The sequence below is a fragment of the Rhododendron vialii genome, chromosome 3a, assembly GCF_030253575.1.
Source record: "Rhododendron vialii isolate Sample 1 chromosome 3a, ASM3025357v1".
Taxonomy (NCBI): Eukaryota; Viridiplantae; Streptophyta; class Magnoliopsida; order Ericales; family Ericaceae; genus Rhododendron; species Rhododendron vialii.
Genome location: NC_080559.1, coordinates 23,476,231 through 23,496,824, shown reverse-complemented (window position 1 = coordinate 23,496,824; position 20,594 = coordinate 23,476,231). Strand labels below are relative to the sequence as shown.

The following is a 20,594-nucleotide window of genomic DNA, read 5'->3' as shown; positions in this document are numbered from 1 at the left end:
CCGAGTCTAATTAAAGGGATTTTTCTTCCCCTTTTCCGTGTCGTTCATAGATCGGCTATGATGCGGAAATCAGGATAGTTGATCCAAGCGCTCCGACGAGGTTATAGCAAAACAAGTCTAAAAGACCGACGGAATTTTTAGCCACGAACTCTCCAGTGATTAGGCGAGTTGGGAGTAATAAAGTATATGAATGCCCCGCATACTTGGGGGGAAAAAGAGTTTGGTGGTGGAGAGGTTTAAGATGATTTGAATTTCTTAACAATATATATCATTTCTGAAGGTGTCTCTTTGAATCCTTTCTAATCGCGTAATGTAAGAGATTTGATTCTACTTGTATAAAAATAAGTGAACCGTTCCATATCATTTGGTTCCGTGCTCAGCTGTGCCGAGCGGTCCTCGTGTCTACCATTCCGAGTCCCCTGTGGAGGTCAGCTGTATAAGTCAATTTAAGAACCAAATTATGACTCGTCAAATCATAAATATGTTGTATATAGTAGAATATAAACGAGGTTGTTGCTTTCAAAGGTGATTTAGTACTGGACCATGAATCTATCGAGTTTATTAATCACTCATGAGAGTTGATTCACATAACCTAGCTAATACCCTTGGCAACTCACCACCATATATGGAGTAGTTTCCATTTGTATTATTTTTTTTTAGAATAAAAGAAAGACCACCTCCGTACACCTCCCAAAATTTTGTAAATAGAGCAGATCTCGAGGAAACCTATTTTTTCTTCTCACTCAACACCTCCCCTGGTTCGTTTGAAGTTAAAAGTTGCTAACTTGGGTCGAAACTTGCAATTGCAAGTGACTTCCTAGTTTTTTGACTGCACCAGTTCCATCCAGTATTTTGGGACAGTTGCCTATCAAGTGTATTAGTATTTTTATCTTAGTTAACCTCACTAGTTGAGGATTCAAAATCTTGGGAAAAATTGGCATCCTTGCGGTAACGAATATGATTGGGGTTATGGGGAATACTATGCACCCATAATTTTCTTCCCTTAAAACTACCCATAGTCCAATGTGGAACAAGGAAATAAACTTTCGCCGGATAGCGTGGGATCCACGGTTGATTTAGAGATCCACATAAATCAAAAATTTATGAGGCGTTTCTCAGTCCAGATTACGGGACCATGGCATTTCTCTATGTTTGTATCATTCAATACCTCACTGTGCCTAATTCCAGTATCATTTGTTGGTGAAAGGGTCTGATCTACCATTTTATTTAGGCCCTGTTTGTTAACCGGATTCGACCTTGGGATTGGACTAACAGTCCCTTTGGATTGTGAATTCCTTGTTTGGTAACACAAATTCCTCCAGACTGTGAATCCCATGGGATGAGCAAGTCCCCTAAATGGAGGTATTAGCAATACCCTATTGGAGATAGTATTGATAATCACATCCTAACCTTTCCTCATTACCAATCTCTTCTATCAATCCAATCCTATCATCTAATTTCATATCAAGCAAACATGATATTAATAATTACATCATCTAATCTCATCTCAAACAAATATATTTATTATCAATCATTTCTCATTAACAATCACTTATCATTATCAATCCCAATTCTAATTTCATCTCGTCTTTGGGAGCACACTTTGGGTCCCCTGACAAGTGACAAATGTAGTCGTTCCTTTCGTAGCTCTTTCATACGAGGTAATAGATTCTTAATATAACATCCATAACTAATGCAACAAATCTCATTACAATAAATAAAAAAAAAGGTCAACATTATCCACTCTATTTGTCCACTCAACTAACAAAACCAACAAATATTAGGTGCCGTTTCGCTTTCTTTTTAAATTTTTTTTAAAAAAAATTTTCAAACTCAAATATAATAAAAATGAAAAATAATTTTTTAATTTTTTTGCACCATTTAAAAGATCTCAATGAGATTTATTAAATAAGATCCATATTGGTAAAAAAATTATTTGCGTAAACATATAATTTTTGAGTTTGAAATTAACTTTATTTTCTTACAAACCGAAACGGGGCCTTAGTATCTTACCCACTTTAAAATGAACTCACATTGAGTTTTACTTCGAAAAAATCTAACTCAAAAATTCAATATCAGGTAGTGCTTCATCAAACCAACTAATTCATGACTCGAGCCGAGTTAGGTTTTGGAGCATTCGAGCTCAATTTCTTTAAACTAGCCGAGTCTATACAAAATCGAGTTGACTTTTAAAATGTAGAGCTCGACTCGTTTACTACACAAATTTAAAATCCAAACTCGAGCTTAGCTCGATCACTAACAAATAGAGCCGAGTCTCGATTTTGCTCACGAGCATCACGTTTCATGTGCATCCATAAATTATTTTTTTCTGATCGACGGTGTCCAAAACACTTTGTCTCGACTAATTCTTGGTACATGCGGTCCCCCGTCCCACATGTACGGAGATAATTGGAGCAAAAATAGCACTCTTTTGTTTTTCGAAACGCATCCTCGACCAACCCAACAACTGAATTGGCACTCGCCGGAGCTCCGACCTTGAACCCCTCTAGTCTAGGGTCAAGAAACCATAATTTGGAAGATGATCAACAGAAACAGGTTGCTTCCGCTAGCCCTCCTCTGGATGCTGGTTCTCGTCGGAACCCTAGTTATCATTCTGGTACTCACCAATTTCATTCCCATCGTCTGTTTCATTTGATTCAATAATTGTTCCGATTTTTTATGGCAAACCACTCAAAGCTACTCTCATCCCACAGTTTTCAGATCTCTCTCGGATTAATTGGTTTTGTTTGTAGAGTCGGTTGAGCGATGACGTAGTCTCGTCGGAGCACAAGGTCAACGGCGGCGAGCTCACTACCGAGGTCACCTCTTCACTAGACGCGTATTCCATTTCGTACATCACCGTATTACTGAAATTTTTAAGTTCATCTTACTGTTGATAGGGTAGAAATTGTGCATTTGAAGTTTGAATTTGTGTTATTTTGTTTATTAGGAAAATAAAGCTGAGGGCACTCTAGAAGAAGTAACGCACAAGGTTTACTTCGATGTCGAGATTGGTGGCAAGCCTGCTGGTACTCCTTTGTTATCTTTATTATGTGGAGATCAAAGTGCATTTTGTGTTTTATGTTTTATGTTTTTTATATGCAAATGCCTAACCTTTTCAGCTTCTACTTCAGTTTGGCTTATTTTTGTGTTGAATGTCATAAACAACGACAGCAAATAATGAACAAGTTCAAAATCTTCGCAATAGGTCTTAGTTTCTACGTCATTGGAAAAAATGCACTAAAGACATTGTTTGGGTAATCTTGCTGCAACCGCTGTTTATTTGTCAGTTGAAGTCTACATAACTTGTTTTTGGATGAGGGTTGCAACTTGCAATAAAAGGAAGTTTTCACATGCCGATGAGAAGATTACAGTCTCATTGTGTAGAAGCAAGCCCTTTTCGGGCCGTGTTAAGTGCGATGCATGTCAGTTGGTGTCTGGCTTATTCTCTTAAGGGGGATGCTCAGAGTGTACTCATGAGTACCAAACCACCTGAATCCAATTTATTGAGAATTAATATGCTCTATATCATTTGATTTTCCTTGCATGTTTGCACATGGTGGTTAAGGTTTCTTTGCAAGTTCAAGTATAACCTTTTTTGCTCCAATCAATACATTAGCACTTGGTAATTCTCTCTCTCTCTCTCTCTCTCTCTCTCTCTCTCTCTCTCTCTCTCTCTCTATATATATATATATATATATATTGTAGTGATAGCTAGGAATGGACTTATTGCAATACATTAAGTATAGCGCTTAAGGGCATGCTCGTCTTGTTAGTAGAGTCCTCAAAACCAAACATTTATTTATTACTGCAAATGAGGAAAAGATTTCAAACACCATTAGAGGTAGTTTTTAATACAAAGCGACATTCAGCTTAATTCCATCCTCAAACTGATCTCATACATGCATCAAATGCTGTTTGGATCAAATGACTCAGCTTTCATGAGGCTTCCATGCAAAACAAGATACTTGTCAGAAAGATAATGTTAAAGTATCTGCTGTAGGAACTCATTCCGGCAGAATTCCAAAACATGTCATCTGTAAACTGATTTTAGCTAACTCTCCCTCTTTTTAGGGGTTTCCTGTCAGTAGAAGCAGAAGTCAATCAGTCATGTGATGATAAATTGTGATTCTCATTGATGCTGCCTTAGTATTTTATATTCCACACTCACGTTCAATTTGTTTTCAGGCCGTATCATCATGGGTCTCTTTGGGAAAACAGTCCCCAAAACTGCAGGTACTGTACCATTAAGACAATTGATCTTTGATGTCTTGACTTGGAGTACTATGGAAGTAAGCAACTGATTTGTTTTTTGTGTGTTCCATGCAGAAAACTTTCGCGCTCTTTGCACTGGTACCTAAGTAACTTTTAATCCCTTGTTTATCTGTTATGTGTTTAACGGAAGCTACTTCCTTTTTCAGTTTTTTGAAGATGAAAATTTCGTGGGTTAATACTCTTCGCATGCATAGTTGTTAAAAACCTACGATACATCATACATGATACATATCCTACGATTTGTATTGTCTCATTTGGAGAACGATACGTATCTCACCTTGTATCATTTTTGTATAGAAATCCTATGATACGACCGTGTATCCTACGATTTATATGCGTATCCTAACTTGGTATGTATCCTATGATTACTTATTGAGAAAAAGTTGGACCTTATTAATCTAAGCCATTTGATCTAATTATGGCATCTTCCAAACGTTTTGATAGGAATTCAACCTCAATGTAGGACTTATATAGAAGAAAGAACCATACTTCGATTGTGTTTTGCCTTACTTTTTTTTCTTAACAAAGGGAACATAAAGCCTTAATGTAATAGGCCCCAGTTAAGAGACTTGAAATTTCGCATCTTAAAAACATTTTTTTTTTAAATGTAAGCATAATTGGTGTATCTATTTTTTAAGTGTATATTAATTATGATTTATGTTGTTGAAGGATAAACTAAATTTAGTATTTTGGCCCAAGGAAGTTAAGTCCAAACAAATCCAATTGACAAAACTCCAATTAACAAAACCCAAAGATGGAAGATATTATTGAAGAAAATATAAATATCTAGTTTTTAGAAACTCTAAAATATCTTGCTCTAGAAGCTCTAGAATATCTTTGTGAAATCTTGAGAGTTTTTTGTGAGAATTAGTCACATGCGTAATTCTAGAATTATCTCAAAGTTTATCTTGGATGAAAATATCTTTGTATTAGAGTCTTCCATGGAGTAGTATAAATATCCACATGTGTAATTCTAGAATTACCTCAAAGTTTATCTTGTATAAAAATATATCTTTGTACTAGAGTCTTTCATGGAGTAATATAAATAGAGATAGGTTCTAGCCATTTTGTACCAAGCCAAAAAACAGTTTGAGTTCAAGTGTAATACAAATGATCTTCTTCCCCACTCGTCTTTAGTATTCTTCCAAAAATCTTGTCCAACTCGATGAACTTTGTTGTGAATCATCTGTAGAATAAGACGGTGGTAAGATGTGACCTTTTATTTGGAAACATCTGTAATGTACTAGTGATTGCTTACAACATTATCTTATTGAAATCATCTCGTTGGAAGAACATCAAGGAAAGTAGTTTTGCAATATCTATTGCGTACAAATTGGGAGCAAAATAGTACCCTAGTGACTGGGTGGAGTTGTTTTAGTTGTTGATTACATGTTGATCAATCACAATTTTTTCAGGAGAGAAAGGAACCGGTAAAAGTGGGAAGCGCCTCCATTACAAAGGGAGCATGTTCCATAGGGTCATTCCCAGTTTTATGATCCAGGGAGGTGATTTTACTTGGGGTGATGGGCGCGGTGGAGAATCAATCTATGGTGACAAGTTTGCTGATGAGAATTTTCAACTAAAGCACACTGGCTCGGGTAAGTGTAGAACTCATTCCAAGCACCGAACTCAAATGGGTTGCATCTAAAGTTGAGGCTTTCAGATCTGGACGGCATACCACTAGAATTTTCATTGATGCTTTCTTCTGTAACTTCCTGTTCGCAGGAGTTATGTCTATGGCAAATTCAGGACAAGATAGCAATGGATCACAATTCTTCATTACTACAGTAACAACTAGCTGGTAAGTGAACGTTATTTTTCCCCATATGTAATACTTTTATCATCTGTTGTAGAATCTGTGTCTTTGATAATATTGTCTATCCTTGGATTGGACAAAAGTAACTTGGAAGCTAGTGTATTTGTTGTGAAATAGTAGTTCAAGTACCATCAATACCGTCACATGCTGCTGCAGTGCCGCTTAAAAGATTGTTTTACACTAAACGCTAGCAAGTAGGCTAGAAAGGCATCATTATCATAAATAGCGTTAACTTGTAAAAACTGTCAAGAATGGGGTAACTTTGGCATTTGGCATTGTGACATACCCATGCTAGAACTTGAGTGTTTAGCATTTCGGTGGTGTATGAATTGGTAAATTTTGCCTAACTGGTGGATCAATACAATGCATTTGCTGGTACTTCAGATTATATATTCAGATTATATACTTAGGCCTGGGGGATAGTTTTTGGACGCATGCATTGACTTTCTTTTTCTTCGTTCAGGCTGGATGGGCGTCACGTTGTTTTTGGCAAAGTGCTTTCTGGGATGGATGTTGTCTTCAAGATTGAAGGTGTGGGGACAAAAAGTGGCACGCCTAGGAGCAAAGTTGTTATTTTAGATAGCGGTGAACTACCATTGTGACTGCGTCTCTTAAATTGTATATGGAACATGTGTAACTAACTACTCTCTCTCACACACACTCACTCACTCACTGTATGCAGACTTGTGTTGTCTACATACTGGTTTAGTTGTTAAGAGTTACTAACACATGGAGTAAATGAGAGCTCTCCTCAATATTCCATATGCCATCTCTCGATATCTTTTTCATTTGTTATATCGTCAATACAAACTCCAATTGCTAACAGCTAGAGTCTATGCTTGAATGGGGAAGAGGAGTTCGGGGGGTATGTTATCGACTCCTGTATCACATTTTGATTCTTTGGTTACCATATGCTATCTTTCAATCATAGATATGATCTACTGTCACATTATACCTTATTAACTACATCAATTTGGGCTATCTCTTCAGCTTGTAACAATGTGTTAATTATCCACTGGGCTTGGTTTGGCAATAAACGATGGTTTAGCGATAGGGTGGCCCTAATGCCATGACCAATTTTTTTAGTGCCACGAGTATTTTCTGTAGTCTGACAGTTTTGCCCCGGATTTGATCTTCCTGTTCCCTCCTCCTGTTCGCATACACAAACCAGAACGACTACTCATCAGGTCCTTTGTTGCTTTCCTCTTTCACTCCTCTTGTCACTTTAAAGTCTTTAACCGATTTGCATCTGCTTGCAAATATTTTGGAATTCAGATCCGGGTCAAACTTCCACGCCCGTGGACGACCAAACGTCATCTAGACCTTTTCCGGTGCCGTTGATAACCGTGAAAGACCTCTTGGCGGTGCACGATTGCCGTCGCTGATATAGGCATCGAGCATGATCTTCCTTTCCATAACTCAATTTTCGTCTTGCATGTATATATCTAGGCCTTGGAAGAGATGGGGTAGTTTATCTTATTTTTGAGAAGGAAGAGATGTTTTGTATTTGTTTGTACATCCAAGAGAAAGACTGAAAGCTTGTCACTGGTGTGCGAGAAGAGGGCATGCCATGATCTTCGATTTCTCCACTCAAATTTAAAGAAGACTTGAAGCAGAAACTAGAAAAGAGTGTCTCAATTTTGACTAAAGGAGGGTCTGATGGTCACCGGAAAGAAAGTGTCGTGGCACTAGAAGAAAGAGTTGTGGCCTTAGCATTGTTAGGTAAATGCACGAGACTTAAGAGTTTGTTACTTTCTACCATAGTACCATGTCACATTTGAAACATTGCTAGGTAAATGCATGAGACTTAAGAGTTTGTTACCTTCTACTATGTCACATTTGAAACATTGCTAGGTAAATGCATGAGACTTAAGAGTTTGTTACCTTCTACTATATCACATTTGAAACATTGCTAGGTAAATGCATGAGACTTAAGAGTTTGTTACCTTCTACTGTGTCACGTTTGAAACTTCTATCAAATCTTGAGGAGCCAAATTTATAAAAGCTTTGTTCTGACTTTTCTTGAGTTTGTGAGATTGGCTGGATTAGTCAAAGCGTGCGCCCGTTGGTCCGGATGCAAGAGTTTATCCTCTTCAACTTATCCATAAGAAGCATACAACTAGACCTAATAAGCATCACCACAATGTTCCATAAAATCCAGCATTGGCCGCCGAAGTCCCAGAAACAAAACCAGGAAATCATTAGCAAAGATAGTATTCTACAAGATTAAGTTGACACCATCTAAATCCAAAAGCTAACGATAGAGCACACAATCAATGCCACACACCCACAGTCAATACACAGTTAAGTTGAAATTGGCTCCTACTCAATTCAAGGATAATACGAGTGAAAACATACAAATACACAGGGGACTGAATTTTGCAGAAATCAAAACGGATTCAAGCCTCCGGACCACCATCCCGATGCTGGAACACGCTCGAGAAATTGGACGAGAGGTCGGAGTAGAGCGACACCACCTTTGATATGTTCCCGTTGATCTCCTGAATCAGGGCAACGTTCTTCACCAAATTGCTGTGAATCTTCGACCGGTGGTTCTCGTTCACCTGCTGAATCAGCACACGGTTCCGGTCCAGAACCGACTGCACCTGGCGGAAGTTCTCGGTGAAGGCGCCCCAGACCTCGGCGCCGCCGCCTTCCTCGGCGAAGTTTTCTTCTTCTTCTTCCTTTTCGCCGCCGCGGCGGGAGCGGGCGTTGTTGGCGGCGGCGGTGTGTGAGGAAGCGGCTTGGGTTGGGGTTTGGCGATGGCTGTGGGAGTTGGATCCGGCGTCGTCGTCCATGCTCGATTCGGCAGTTGAAGACGATTCGAGCGTTGTCATTCAATGATCAAAATCTAGTTCCATCCAATTCGATCAGATGTCAACGTGTTCTGTCATCTGGGTGATATGGAGGAGCAAGTGATGAGTAAAGCGGAGACGACGGAGGGTTCCCAATTGGATAACGCTATCGATCAGGTTACTCCCTTTTTTTTTTCCCTCAATTTTTGTTAAGCTGATGTGGGATGAATGTCTGGTATAGGAATAATATTTTTTTTTTTAACCTGACAAATTTGCTTGCAACCGATTCCATTGACTTGTATAAGAATTACATAAAATTGAAAATAATTCATAATAACTATAAGCCAAACCCAACTGTTAGTCTCATAAAGTGGAGAAGTAAATTCGAATAGTAAAAAGGGAATAACATCCACATGCGAGTGAGAAGATTCTAACTCATCGTCGCATTCATCTGTTAGTGAGATGCAAGACAAATTGGGCTAGTCACAATTGGTTAGTAGTATAGAAGTATCTGAATTACATTAAATATGCTAACTTATAACTTTGTTTTTTTTTCTTACCAAAATCGCTGCCCAAGGGCTATAAGAAAGCAAAAGAATAAATACCTAAACAAACGATCCCTATCCTAGAAAACAAATCATCTAGTCTATATATATATATATAGTAGTATAAAGCCCCGGTTTTGATTTGACAGGGGACTAAGGGGGATTGGACTATTAATTCCCTCGCCTTTCTAACCTCATGTTTGTGTGGTTTTTAGTCTCGGGATTGGACTATTAATTCCCCACCGGACTACTTATCTTTCAAGCTTGAGACAAAACAATCCTAGGGGGTTGGGGGACTATTAGTCCTGAGATTAAGAGAAGCTCTGGACGAGATATTAGAGTACCAAGATGCCCCTAGATGGCTTAGGAATAACACATTAGGGCTATTCTATGTAATTAAAAAATTAATTTATTACATTTCTATTTGGAAAAATACTTTTTCTACCGACCTTGACAAAAAAAAAATATTTTGGTACATTTTATTTTTTCATACCATTTTCCTTTACAACATTGAATTACATTTTTTGTTACATTTTACGTTACAATTTATTTTTCCCTACCACTGTCCTTTCCTTTTCTAACATTTTTTCATGCCATTTTCCTTTACAACAGTGAATTACATTTTATGTTACATATGTGAATCAACCAAAAGCCGCCATATAATTTATCCGTTTCTCCGTGTGTCTGTTTTTTTTTTTTTTTTTTTTAAATGCAAACATTTTGAAAACAAGCCTAATAATTTCGACATGTTTTTGTGCGTGTTAGAAGCTTTCGACGGTTTACTTAATCCTTTCGATGGTTTTTCCAAAACATCCGTCTTCTTTGTGGAGTGTTGTGTCCTGCTATAAAAGGATATGGGTGGGTTTGTAAATTGCTTTGGGGGCAACACAGTCAATCAAAAATCAAGTTTTTTTTTGGGATCAAACTAATTGAGGTGGTTGTAAAGAGTAGTTGGGATTAGAAATAATTTTTTGGGTTGAAATATAATCACTCATCTATAAATTGCACTAGGGGCAATATGGACAATTGAGCCATTAATCCTTGTCAACCGGTATTCAAAACAAACATAGGACATACGGTATTGACCTTGCCCTTTGTTGAATCCCATGCACTAACAAAACATGGGATATGAGGGACTATACTCTCAAACGGTCCCCTCAGTAATAATCCCCTCATTAATAATTCTTTGACCACAATTCCATCTAATCCAATCCCTCCTATCAAACAGGGCCTTTTTGTTTTTGGCAAGAATGAGGTTTGAAACCAACATCTAGTACATATCTAAGTAGATTAAAGTACGTGGTACCTATCATTTAGCTACTCCTCCTCCTACAACTTGTTCTATAAGATTTGTGGAAGGTAAAATGGAGGGCATTTTCCTGTGTGTTTCCATCGTTTTTTTTTTGTTTGTTCCCTCCACAAATCTCCCCATTAGGACCACAACTCCTTGAGGCCTTACTAGTCGGTAAGACAAGATCGGAAAAAGGAAACTGTAAGTTTGACACGAGTAAGGTCAAGTTTTAAACGAGCTTAGTCGGAGTAATGAGTTGTTAAATTTATTCAGAACTCAATAAAATTCAGTAAATGTGTTCAAACTTAACTTATCAATTTAGCTAAATTTGAATGAATTTAATCGAGTCGACCGACAGCCAAACTAAGGGATTATCGATCTTATCATACACACAAGCAATGCACAATCCTGAGAGTTTCTACACCTACAAAAGAGGAGACGTCAAAAAGGGGGATGTCAACAAAGTTGAGTCCAGATTGACTGTTTCCAGCAAGCAAGTTCTCGTGCACACCAACAGTAAAGCCCAAGACAACGGCAAATCAAAGTAAGAAATTTACACTATCTTCTAGAACTACACCATTCATAGTTATGGCTCCCATTTTCATCTCCAGATACAAACTTTTAATGCTCGAAAAAAAAATCAGTCAAGTAGCAGCAGTCTATCGGTATATTTAACAGAAACATTGTTGCTTTACCAAGAACCTGCAGCTTAAGTCAAACCCCAATTGCAATGGAAATATTCACAGTGTAGAAAGAAATTCAATACAGAGATTTTTCCAAATTTTATTGAGCATAACATGTCAACATCCACTTAACTATCTCGTTACATACTCTTATCTATACTCCACAACATTGATGGGCTTTTCCCAATCCTGCCACTCGCAAATGAACATGATGTTTCCAATTAAAAGAATACAGAACTGCTCGGTAACAAAAAGAATACACCTATTATTTGGATGAAAAAAACTCAGTTTCTCAACGTTCATCGATGCATCCAAATGGACGAGCTGAGCTGCTGAGACAAAGAATGCATCTCTATACCTGAAAATGTTGTGTATTGCCCAAGAATAAGTATCTCTCCAATGCGATAACTACTTCATAAAGATAAAGCTTTTCTGAGTTGTAAAAGCCACAGCGCTATCTGCATTCCAAGAAGTCGCACTTCTAGCAACAATTCCTCCAACCAAAGATTTATCCGGTATAGGGAGGACTTGGTTTGTGACAACTGTGCCTCGATGAGTGCCTCTGAAGAAACTCTTCCAATGATCAAAAATGTCTCAAGAGAAGATCCCTTCAGCTATGGAAGAAGCAGGAAAAGCAAACGTCAAAAAGCTAAAACTGGCCAAAAAAATTAATAGCCCCATGAATCTGAAAGATTTGATAAGCTGTCGTACAGGATGCTTGATGCTTTAATACCAACCAAAGAAAAATGCAGGATGATGACACATGAATATTTTAAAATGATGAGCAGAAAACCCAATGATGATATATGGAGTAACAACTACCTAAAAATACAGAAAAATGGAAGAGATGTTTCCCTTAGAATCAGTGAGGCGGATAAGGCACTAGTTTTTCAAATTTATTGTCATTGAATGGCACAAATTGTACTCTTTTTGCCATCGTTTATTCCTACGAAGTACGAGAAGAATAAAACGATCTTGGTGATGCAATGAAATTCTTGGATTGGAAAGTAAATACGGCCGTAACCAAGGATAAAAAAGGAAAACGATCAATCCCAGGTTACCAAGAGGGCCAAGCCCAATATTCCATACTCCATCGACCCCAATCCACACCTATCGGAGAATCCCAACTCAATAATGTTGGCAATGCAATGCAGGCAATAAAAAAAAAAAAAAACTAATGAATAAACTACCCAAAATGAGATGTCAAAAATCCTAGTGTGTATATATGTTTGCAAACTGCAACTTCACATTTGTCTAACTAAGATTGGGAAAAGAAAGGAAGAAAAAAGAGAGGAGGGGGAGGATTGAAAAATCAGTCAACCAGACATGTTCGAAATCATACCAGCGAATTATTAACTGCCCGTAAGCAGTCATTTGTCTTCAGCATTAGCAGAATAACACGGGGAAGTCTCCTTAGCAGCTCTGAGATTTGAAGGAAATATTGAGAAGCATACATCTGCCAAAGAACAGTACAATATATGCATATGGTCATTTCGAAGAAGCCTTAAACCAACCACCTACAACAAAATATGATAACGATTTTCCTTTTGAACCCAATTGCTTGAACTTTCATTCCATAGAAAGTGAAAAAGGACCATTCCAGTGCAAGGGTGTATTCAAATACAACCTTAAATTTTTTTAACAAATAATACATTTTATTGTAGATGGACACCTGGAGTTCTGAACGATCAGTATCATCGCCTTGTAGAGCCAAATGATCAACAGATTGGTCTATCACCCTATTCCAAGGTCTCATTGTAAGAACACCAGCAAACAATGCATACAGATCCCCACCAGCGCCCAATTTCTCACTGTTTTCCTTTATTCCACGAGCATCAGAAAATATTAATGCCTGTAATAGAGGACAAAACCAACATGAGATCACAATGAGAAAAGATAATGCACACAATATTTTGTAGGAAAAGAACTATGCACCTTCCAGAGTGCAGCATAGTTGGTTCTTGTAGGGAGGTCAAGTTCTTTGTACAGTCCATGGTCTAGAAGTACCAATTGTGGTTTTCTCTTGCCTCCAAATGGGAAAATACAGACAAATCAGAGAGGAAAAGCCCATCCACAATACTCGTGCAAAATGAATAGTGCAGCACATATACGAAACAGATAAGTAAACATGGATAACAGGATCATGTAAACAGCATGAGGCCAAGTGTCATCATCTCCTAACCAGTTCTTTTCTTTCCCACAAAACTGACAATTTAATTGACAGCATTTTAATCATACTTCAGATCATGTTAAAACAGATTTCTCTGTATTATTAAAAATACTGTATTACTTTGAGGCTTTTATATGTTACTGCAATAAAGAAAAAAGATGAGATTAATAAAAGAATTTTATCCTGTTGACTGAAGCCACAGATGATCATGTAACTGTTAAAAACTTAATAACTCCTCTGATACTATAACTGATCAAAGATGTGCATGTATAAAACAGATTGCCCAGTTGCTCACATCAACATGAACAGAGGACTCACCAAGAATACTCCTCTTGCCAGAAGGCAATGGACGAATCAGCAAGTTGGCAGCATGTGGGTCACAGTGAACAAACCCATGTCTGAACATCATTTCAGCAAAAGCTTGACTGAGCTACAAAAGATTAAATCAACCTCCTTTCTTAGTCTTTCAAGAATAAATACGCTAAATTTCCATGAAAAACCGAAACTAATGCATTTCCAACCCAATGATCTCAATAGAGGAAATATGCAGTCGAAAGCATACAAATCAACATTTGCACAGTTTAAGATCTTTAAATGTTCAGACAAGCCGTTAAAAGTCTAGGTAAATAACCAACCCAATCAAATGGTCCTCCTATAAGGCAGTTATTAATCACTTGAAATGCCATACGGTATGGATAACACCGTCATTTCAATCACCTGATATCTTTAAAAGTTCACCCAGAAATCTCTTCAACCAAAAAAATGGATGACTTCGGATGCTTTGCATTCAAATATTTCCAAGTTACCTCCTAGTAGAGGGTCGTGAACTTACAAGTTTAGCCACATCATTCGGCTGGATTCCAAGTCCTTGAATTTTCTTCACATCGGTTACTTGAGCGCCATCTATAAATTCCATCGTCAATAATTTTGAGGTGCTTAAATTCCAATAGACCGTTGGGGCGTACACACAGTCTGCAACACGAGGAGATAACTTCCGAAAGTTATCCATACATTTTACGCTGTTCTTGGCCTCAACCAAAAAATCTAGTTCCTGGTAAGCACAGCTATCATTTATCAAGATTTATTTAGACATTCAGGACAGCTACATGCTCAATGTATAACGTAAAGTAACAGAAGTTCTTAACTTTAATGCACAATTAGATTTAGAACTAGTCAAGAAAATCATCTAAAGAATCCGTATTTTCCAGAGAAGTTCAATCATATCTAAATGAATACCTGGTATATGGTCAACAGGATTATGACTTGGCAAAGAAGTTCAATCATAACTAAATGAATACCAGGTATCCAGTCAACAGGATTATGACTGGACGACACAAGCATCAAGCATGTAATTGATTATCACCAGTACGGCATCAAAAGTTCAATGTTTTACCGTAATGATGAATAAATTTTGTAATTATACATTACAATGTCTCTTTTCTGGTAGTTAGGTTCATTTACATAACTCTTAAATTCGCAAAAGGTAATAGAGGGCTGCATCTGTATATTGGCCCATGGACCCTCCAACATCTTTAACAATTTTCATAATGCCCTTAACGAGCAAATTAAGAAGCTAAAAGAGTGAAGCTAGAAATCCTGACCTCAAGGTTCCACAACCTGCCCAAAAACTGCAAAAAAGTTCATGCCTTGTCTAAACATAGTCTCTAGCAGATTGGTCCATTAGGTGTATACTTCCATAAAATCGAACGAGGATTAGAAGTTAATAAACTAAACTTCACATATTATCTCTAATTCATACTTCGACGTTTAAACCTGACAAATACGGAAATCATGCAATGTTGAATTCTTTAGTCCTTACACAAGCATCCAAAGATAAGTCCGGAGAGTAATATGAATACGACGTCAAATACATAGTAACAAATAAATGAGAAATAAAAAATTTATGTTGGGAATTGGAGGAGCGAAAAACAAGAGAGCGGGGGGGGGGGGGGGGGGGGGTTGGGGGTGGTTTAGAAGGCGGCGTTAAGCAACTAGCCTTAGGTAAACTGTCACGCACTTCGTCGATCAACCACCTGCCAATAATGATCAACAAACTCGAGTTAATACAATTGTCCACCCCACCACATATCAGTGTTCTAAAAATCGCGTTTAATCGCCGATTAATGGGCGATTAATAGGTTTTAAGGCCTCTCCGATCAGATTAATGCTTGGGCGTTTGAATTAGGCGGTCTGGAGATTAATCGGCATTTGGCGGCGATTAATCGCCCATTAATCGGCGATTAATCGGTTAATCGGCGATTAATCGCCCATTAATCGGCGATTAATTGGTTAATCGGCGATTAAACGGTGATTAATCGGTTAATCGATTAAACGGCGATTTTGAGCGTGAGTCCGATGGAGACGAAGTTATGGATGGATATGGAGAAGAAGAAGAGTAATTGACTAATAATTTTGTACTTGGTTTCATTTGGTTTGAACGTTGCACTTTGTAATTGACTGGTAATTTCGTACTTGGTTTCATTTGGTTTGAACTATGAACATTGAACTTCTCATTATGGATTGACTAGTTATTTCGTAGAACCTAGTTTCTATGTCTCTATATTTGAATTGCAGAGAACTGTTAACATTTAGAAGCGTCAACATTGAGCATCCAATAGCCAAAGAGAACTAGGAAATTTTTTGGGAGAGAAGATATATCACAGCAACTAGAAAATCTGTGATTATTAATGGTAGGGAGGTTGCAGAATTTTTAAAAAAAAGAAAAATCCGACTAATTGCTAAAAGGCGATTAATGGCCGATTAATAGGTCTCGAAGCTTGAAGGTGGTCGGCCGCCCGCCTAGCGCCGAGCGCTTTTTAGAACATTGCCACATATTTACCCAAAACATAGACATTTTGCTTTAGGATTGTTTTCTTACTTGGCTACATATATTGCAATAAGCATAACATATTAACATGTATCTATATGGCGTGCAATGTGCCTAAGCAAATAGGTGTACAGAAATTATAAACTATAACAAGCATCTATGCAGTGTTCCAACAAAAATGATTTGTCTTGAGTCGACCACATAACAGTCTGTAAATCTAGAATGTTAGAACAACTTTGGGTTTAAAAGAAATCCAATCAGCAAACCTGTAATCAAAAGTTGGAAAAAAACGATGCAAGGTATTAACAATTAGCTCCACAGTTGCATAATCCGCAGCCGCAGTATCTGTCATGTGAGGATGCTGAACCTGGATTTTATCCAATAATAATTATATATAGAATAAATCTCATTATAAGCATCAACACATAGACACTGCGTGCAAATAAAACTGAAGCAGTTCTAACCTTCACAGCAACTTTTTGCCCATCGTGAGTGCGAGCAATGTGAACTTGCGCGAGCGAGGCACTTGCTATTGGGACAGAATCAAACTCAGAAAACATCTAGACATGAGAAGGCTTACTCAGTGGTTTGACAAACCAATTGACAAAAAACGAAGGCTAAGGCAAGAGCTAAGAAGCCCATCCATTAAATTCAAATGTTCACAAATTAGACAAAAATTGCATACTTCATCTGGAGTACCCCCAAGTTCCTTCTTGACAACTTCACACACTTCATTGTAAGACGAAACTGGACATCGATCCAACAAAGACTCTCTCATTCGCTGGACATACTCTTGAGGTACTAAGTATTCCTATACATAACAAAATTTTGCATTCAGAGCTTGCAGTAAGATTGAAACTCAACCATCACAATAAGGACCATTATTTCGCTCTAAAAGCAATGACTTATCTAACAGATAGAGTCTGAACAATCTTTAAATACGGGAGGAAAGTTCCAATTTCCTTATTTCAAGAAACAAAGAAGCTCCCCTGACTAAAAGACAGGAGAGGGAAGAATGCTGATGAAAAAGAAAGTGCAAATAAATGCCTACCAGCTGACCAATATGTTGACCAAGCTTGATATATATGCCACCATTTTTGAAACATAGTTCTTCCAGCTTATGGGCACTCCTGACGTGAACCGCATGTTTAACTTTTGACCTTTCAATGCTATCTTCTTGCAGTCCCCACAGAGAATATTCATAATCTAACAAAACAACAAAGTTGGAACTCCATCAAAATCTAATGCATTGTCCAGTCATAAAATTGCATTGTCCAGGCTAGGGCGGCCTGTTATTGCACACTGTGGCTGCTCTATACATCACCCTTTTGCAGCGCTCACAAGTCTGAACCTTTACCATTAGAAGAGACAATGAACCAAATAGGCAAGCTACCAAATGCATATTTGCTTCTAGGATGGATCACTTTTTTTCCCAGTAAAAACAATAGAGGAGAAACATTAATATAGGAAAACAAGACTTTATAGTCCATTCCATTCTGATTGCTGGGTTTATCTATCACAAATCACGCAACAGCCTGATACAAGAGTGACACTGATCAATCAATACCCATGGTGACATCTTAAATAGAGGGTGCCCAGCCAAGGTTTAGGAATCCGGTCCCAGTCAAAATGAAAAGTCAAAAAAGCAATGTTTTCAAAGGCTAAGTCGAGGCTTACATCAAGGCCAGGCTATGGGACAACGTCCTGAGGCCTTTGAATTTGTGTCTACCCTCCAAAAGCCTACAACTTGTCTACCTATCAATCTTTGCTTTACTTGGGAATGTTTTTGAGATAGTAATTTGGTGAACACTAGTATTAACATATAAATTATTAGGTTTTTAGGAGCTTTTACAACTTTTACTTAGCAATATTATCACTCTCACTTTATAAGGATATATTATAAATGGTTCTACGTACTTATTAACTTGACTTTAACATACTAAATGCTTACACCTCAAAGTTCCTACGTCTCACCTCATGAAGGAAAAAGCACCTGACATTGTACATTTGCCTGTAAAACATTGCAAAAAAGTATAACCAATCTGACTTAACGAGATGAGAATAGTGGATGCCCCTGAAGCTTTTCTTTGGTTTGGACACTATCACTGGACGTGAAACAGAACATAGTCACCCTAAACTCTAGAAGCTAATACTCAATCCAAATGCAATCCACTCGCAGTTCTCCTACTCCTATCTCTGCAGAAATCCTCGTCTGCGCCAACTCATTCAAGAACCTACATTCCAAATCATTTCCATACTTCTAATATGAATTTAATTATCAATTCAACATAGCAAAGGGAAAAATTCTGGTGGATTAGTACCTTCCTTCCCTTAGATTACCATAAAACATCCAAACTTAAAATTCCTACTTGTTCGAATTCTTTCTTTTCCGATATGGCAATCAGTTTTGGCCAACCAAACAATATCCAAGCCATAAAATCTTCTCTCCTAAGACTTGATAGTGAAATATTTTACACCAAACCTATCGGCACACTAGGATTATGCTAACAAACAAGAATTTTCTATAGCTCGTATTTTTCGTTTCAAATTAGATAAATTCCTTTTATCTTCGATTCAGTTGAAACAAACGAAAAAGCCCCCGCTAGGTACTAACCTAGCCCGCCAGGGAAATAAAAAGAAAAAGGCCCTTCCGCACAGAATCAAAGCAAAGAATTCTTTGTTTTATCTTGTTATTATTGGATCTTTCCAGCTCTAACTTTATCAAAATGGAATTGCAGATAAAAATTTAACCTACACATTTACCAGGGTCCAATTTTTTCGATATAAAAGCTCATATTTGGACCACATAGAAGAGATATAATTCCCCTATTCATGTTCTAATACACACGTAAATGCACATCGCTGAAGCATAATTCCTTTTTCTTTTGGTAACTCAAGGTGTTCAGGCCAGCTTTTGCACACCTCGACTAATCCTGAGGACCAATCCCACCACCCACTTACAGGGATCCCAATTAAAAGCCAGAATGACCCAAAGGAATAGCACCTAAGAGGTTTCGAACCAGAAACCTAATACTCTAAAAGTACAAGACGTCCATGTGGAATTCTGTTGAAAACCTAAGACGACTATCTAGAAGAAAATGGCGTTTTTTCGGAAATGAGGACGTCGAGATTGGGGGAGCACGTACCAAAAGCGATGACGGCGGCAGTGGTGGAAAGGCGGGCGAGGCGGAGAGGGACGGTGAAAGAGAGCTTGAGGGCGGTTGCGGGGTCGTCGGAGGTGGCAATAGCCGCCGCCGCCACACCACTGCCCGCGGCGGTGGCAGCCAACGCTAGCTTCCTTGTAGCGCGCCACAAGAATCGCGCCGCCATTCGCCTCTTCGGGTACTTCGACAAGGCAAAGGAAAGAGAACGAAACCCCACCTTCTCTTTACCTCTTGCCCGTTATTTGTACTTTGTCTCAACTAAACTGAGGAATATTTTTTGCACTAGCTTTTTATTCTTTTGCAGTACTCTCGTTTTATTTGATGTAAATTATCCTTTCAAGTTTGAAAAACTATTCAAATGAAATGTTAATTTTGTAAACTCATATCACAAGAAAACTATGCGATTATTAAAAAAATGGTGTGAAAATCAATTACGAAGCAATTTTTCTTAACATCAATACTTATTGTACCTTATACATGGTTGTACAAAAATCTTTTATGTACCAAAATTTTGACACTAACGAAAAATTATATGATTTCGGCACTCCACTTTTAGCTAATTGCATTCCACTTTGGGTAAATTTCACTTACCTCCCTTGAGGTTTCTGACAATGACAGACACCTCCCCTCACGTTTTTGAAATTGCACTTACCTCCCCTGTCAGAGTTGTCGGGTAACTTTTCCTAACAGAAGTTGGGCTTTTACTTTTTTACCCCTTCTCAAATTTTCTTATACTTTTGTCTATTTGACTAAATAAATAACTCAAAAAAATAAACCTAATCACCTCAACATTTGATTAGTCACCTCTGCTCTATATGGGATCTCAAAAATTAAAATTTTGAAACTTTTTATTTTCATTTATTCTTGTCTAATTCTTTACCAATTTCTTTAATCATTCGAGGGACAAGTATAAAATTGAACCAAAGATAGTAAAAGTTCCCTAACAACTAAAAAATCAAAAAAGAAAAGAAAAGAAGTTATAGAGTTAAAAAACTTGTTTAGTAGTTTTTTTTTGTCTTTGTAGTAAA

The 20,594-nt window shown here is 37.7% G+C and overlaps 3 protein-coding genes across 3 annotated transcripts; 1 reads left to right on the top strand and 2 right to left on the bottom strand.

Annotated features, from left to right (window-relative positions):
- Nucleotides 1-2,263: 2,263 nt before the first annotated feature.
- Nucleotides 2,264-6,855, top strand: LOC131320545 (peptidyl-prolyl cis-trans isomerase CYP20-1-like). The gene is made up of 8 exons (XM_058351273.1): nt 2,264-2,617; nt 2,754-2,819; nt 2,951-3,029; nt 4,189-4,236; nt 4,330-4,353; nt 5,691-5,873; nt 6,001-6,076; nt 6,555-6,855. The coding sequence occupies exons 1-8, from the start codon at nt 2,540-2,542 to the stop codon at nt 6,691-6,693; spliced, it is 693 nt and encodes a 230-aa protein (XP_058207256.1). The 5' UTR covers nt 2,264-2,539; the 3' UTR covers nt 6,694-6,855.
- Nucleotides 6,856-8,211: 1,356 nt separating this feature from the next.
- LOC131320547 (protein EARLY FLOWERING 4) lies at nt 8,212-9,218 on the bottom strand. The gene has a single exon (XM_058351275.1). The coding sequence runs from the start codon at nt 8,926-8,928 to the stop codon at nt 8,491-8,493; it is 438 nt and encodes a 145-aa protein (XP_058207258.1). The 5' UTR covers nt 8,929-9,218; the 3' UTR covers nt 8,212-8,490.
- A 2,252-nt stretch (nt 9,219-11,470) lies between these two features.
- Nucleotides 11,471-19,839, bottom strand: LOC131320541 (putative ABC1 protein At2g40090). The gene is made up of 12 exons (XM_058351268.1): nt 19,549-19,839; nt 17,454-17,608; nt 17,088-17,213; nt 16,867-16,962; nt 16,669-16,769; nt 15,572-15,608; nt 14,408-14,626; nt 13,894-14,005; nt 13,341-13,432; nt 13,078-13,257; nt 12,748-12,861; nt 11,471-12,019 (listed from the first exon to the last, which is right to left on the bottom strand). Exons 1-12 carry the CDS (start codon nt 19,730-19,732, stop codon nt 11,819-11,821), a joined length of 1,617 nt encoding a protein of 538 aa, XP_058207251.1. The 5' UTR covers nt 19,733-19,839; the 3' UTR covers nt 11,471-11,818.
- Between the last annotated feature and the right edge of the window lie 755 nt (nt 19,840-20,594).

Excerpts from the sequence above, each read along its gene's own strand:
- LOC131320545 (XM_058351273.1), top strand. The coding sequence starts at position 2,540 with ATGATCAACAGAAACAGGTTGCTTCCGCTAGCCCTCCTCTGGATGCTG. Across the intron at positions 2,618-2,753 it reads GAACCCTAGTTATCATTCTG|AGTCGGTTGAGCGATGACGT; the intron begins GTACTCACCAAT and ends TTTTGTTTGTAG. Across the intron at positions 4,237-4,329 it reads AACAGTCCCCAAAACTGCAG|AAAACTTTCGCGCTCTTTGC; the intron begins GTACTGTACCAT and ends TGTTCCATGCAG.
- LOC131320547 (XM_058351275.1), bottom strand. The coding sequence starts at position 8,928 with ATGACAACGCTCGAATCGTCTTCAACTGCCGAATCGAGCATGGACGAC.
- LOC131320541 (XM_058351268.1), bottom strand. The coding sequence starts at position 19,732 with ATGGCGGCGCGATTCTTGTGGCGCGCTACAAGGAAGCTAGCGTTGGCT. Across the intron at positions 17,214-17,453 it reads GTCAACATATTGGTCAGCTG|GAATACTTAGTACCTCAAGA; the intron begins GTAGGCATTTAT and ends TGTTATGTATAG. Across the intron at positions 14,006-14,407 it reads CGAATGATGTGGCTAAACTT|CTCAGTCAAGCTTTTGCTGA; the intron begins GTAAGTTCACGA and ends AATCTTTTGTAG.